Source organism: Plasmodium fragile (genome assembly GCF_000956335.1).
Source record: "Plasmodium fragile strain nilgiri unplaced genomic scaffold supercont1.41, whole genome shotgun sequence".
NCBI classification, from domain to species: Eukaryota; Apicomplexa; class Aconoidasida; order Haemosporida; family Plasmodiidae; genus Plasmodium; species Plasmodium fragile.
Window position 1 is genome coordinate 63930 of NW_012192621.1, and position 1084 is coordinate 65013.

The 1084-nt window shown below is 29.4% G+C and overlaps 1 protein-coding gene across 1 annotated transcript; it reads right to left on the reverse strand.

Annotated features, from left to right (window-relative positions):
* Positions 1-148: 148 nt before the first annotated feature.
* On the reverse strand, positions 149-502 carry AK88_03525 (histone H2B.3; the record flags this gene model as incomplete). Its single annotated transcript, XM_012481138.1, has 1 exon — positions 149-502. The coding sequence occupies one exon, from the start codon at positions 500-502 to the stop codon at positions 149-151; it is 354 nt and encodes a 117-aa protein (XP_012336561.1).
* Positions 503-1084: the final 582 nt, after the last annotated feature.

Below are 1084 nucleotides of genomic sequence, written 5' to 3' on the forward strand. Positions count from 1 at the left end.
CTTTTTTTTTTTTTTTTTTTTTATAGTTTCACTTTTTTTTTTTTAAACATATTTTATATATCATATTAAAGTTTTGCACTTGATGCGTTTTTACACTTTTTTATTTTTTTTTATTTTCCATTTTGGCAACGTGCCTGTGGTAGCCAAATTACTTAGAGGTAAATTTCGTAACGGCCTTGGTTCCTTCAGAAACTGCGTGCTTGGCCAATTCTCCTGGCAATACTAATCTGATGGCAGTTTGAATTTCACGTGATGATAAGGTGTCCCTTTTGGTGTATTTACACAATCTGGAGGCTTCAGTTGCAATTTTCTCAAAAGTATCCACAAGGAAGGAGTTCATGATGTTCATGGATTTCCTCGAAATACCAGTGTCTGGGTGAACTTGTTTCAAAACTTTAAAAATGTAAAGTCCATAGCTGTCATATTTTGACTTTTTTCTCTTCTTCTTTCCGTCAGGACCAGTGGCGGCTTTTTTCGCTTTGGCTGGCTTTTTGGATACCATTTTGTGTGATATATAAAAATGTAAGGAAAAAAAAAAAAAAAAAAGAAACTGTTACTTTGGGAAAAAAAAAAAAAAAAGAAAATGCGTGTAAAAATTGAATAAAGAAATGTGCTGAATTTTATGAAATATAAATTTAGGAACTTTTTGTTATAAAAATCTTAAAATATATTTTTTAAATACATTATTTTTTTTTTTTAATATTATTTTTAAATATTGCAATAAAGAAAAATAAAATTAATTTAAAATAAAAATTAACAAAAAAACAAATGACCATTTGGAAAAAAAAAAAAAAAAAAATGTACACGCGAGTGCATATGTTACAGTAAGTCAATCAGGCAGCAATTTTTTATATATATATAAATAAAACATATGGTATTTTTTGTTTTTTTTTTTTTTAACGATACTTTTTTGTATGCACATGCAGGAAGGGAAAAATCGTCTCCGCGTTCCGCTATTTTATATATATATATGCGCACACACAAAGGAGTGTGGGTGAGGAAGAAGGGGCTCGTTGCTATGGCATAACAGTTTTTTTGTATCGCACCACCGTCTGTATCGCGCAGCCGCTTTTTTTTTTTTTTT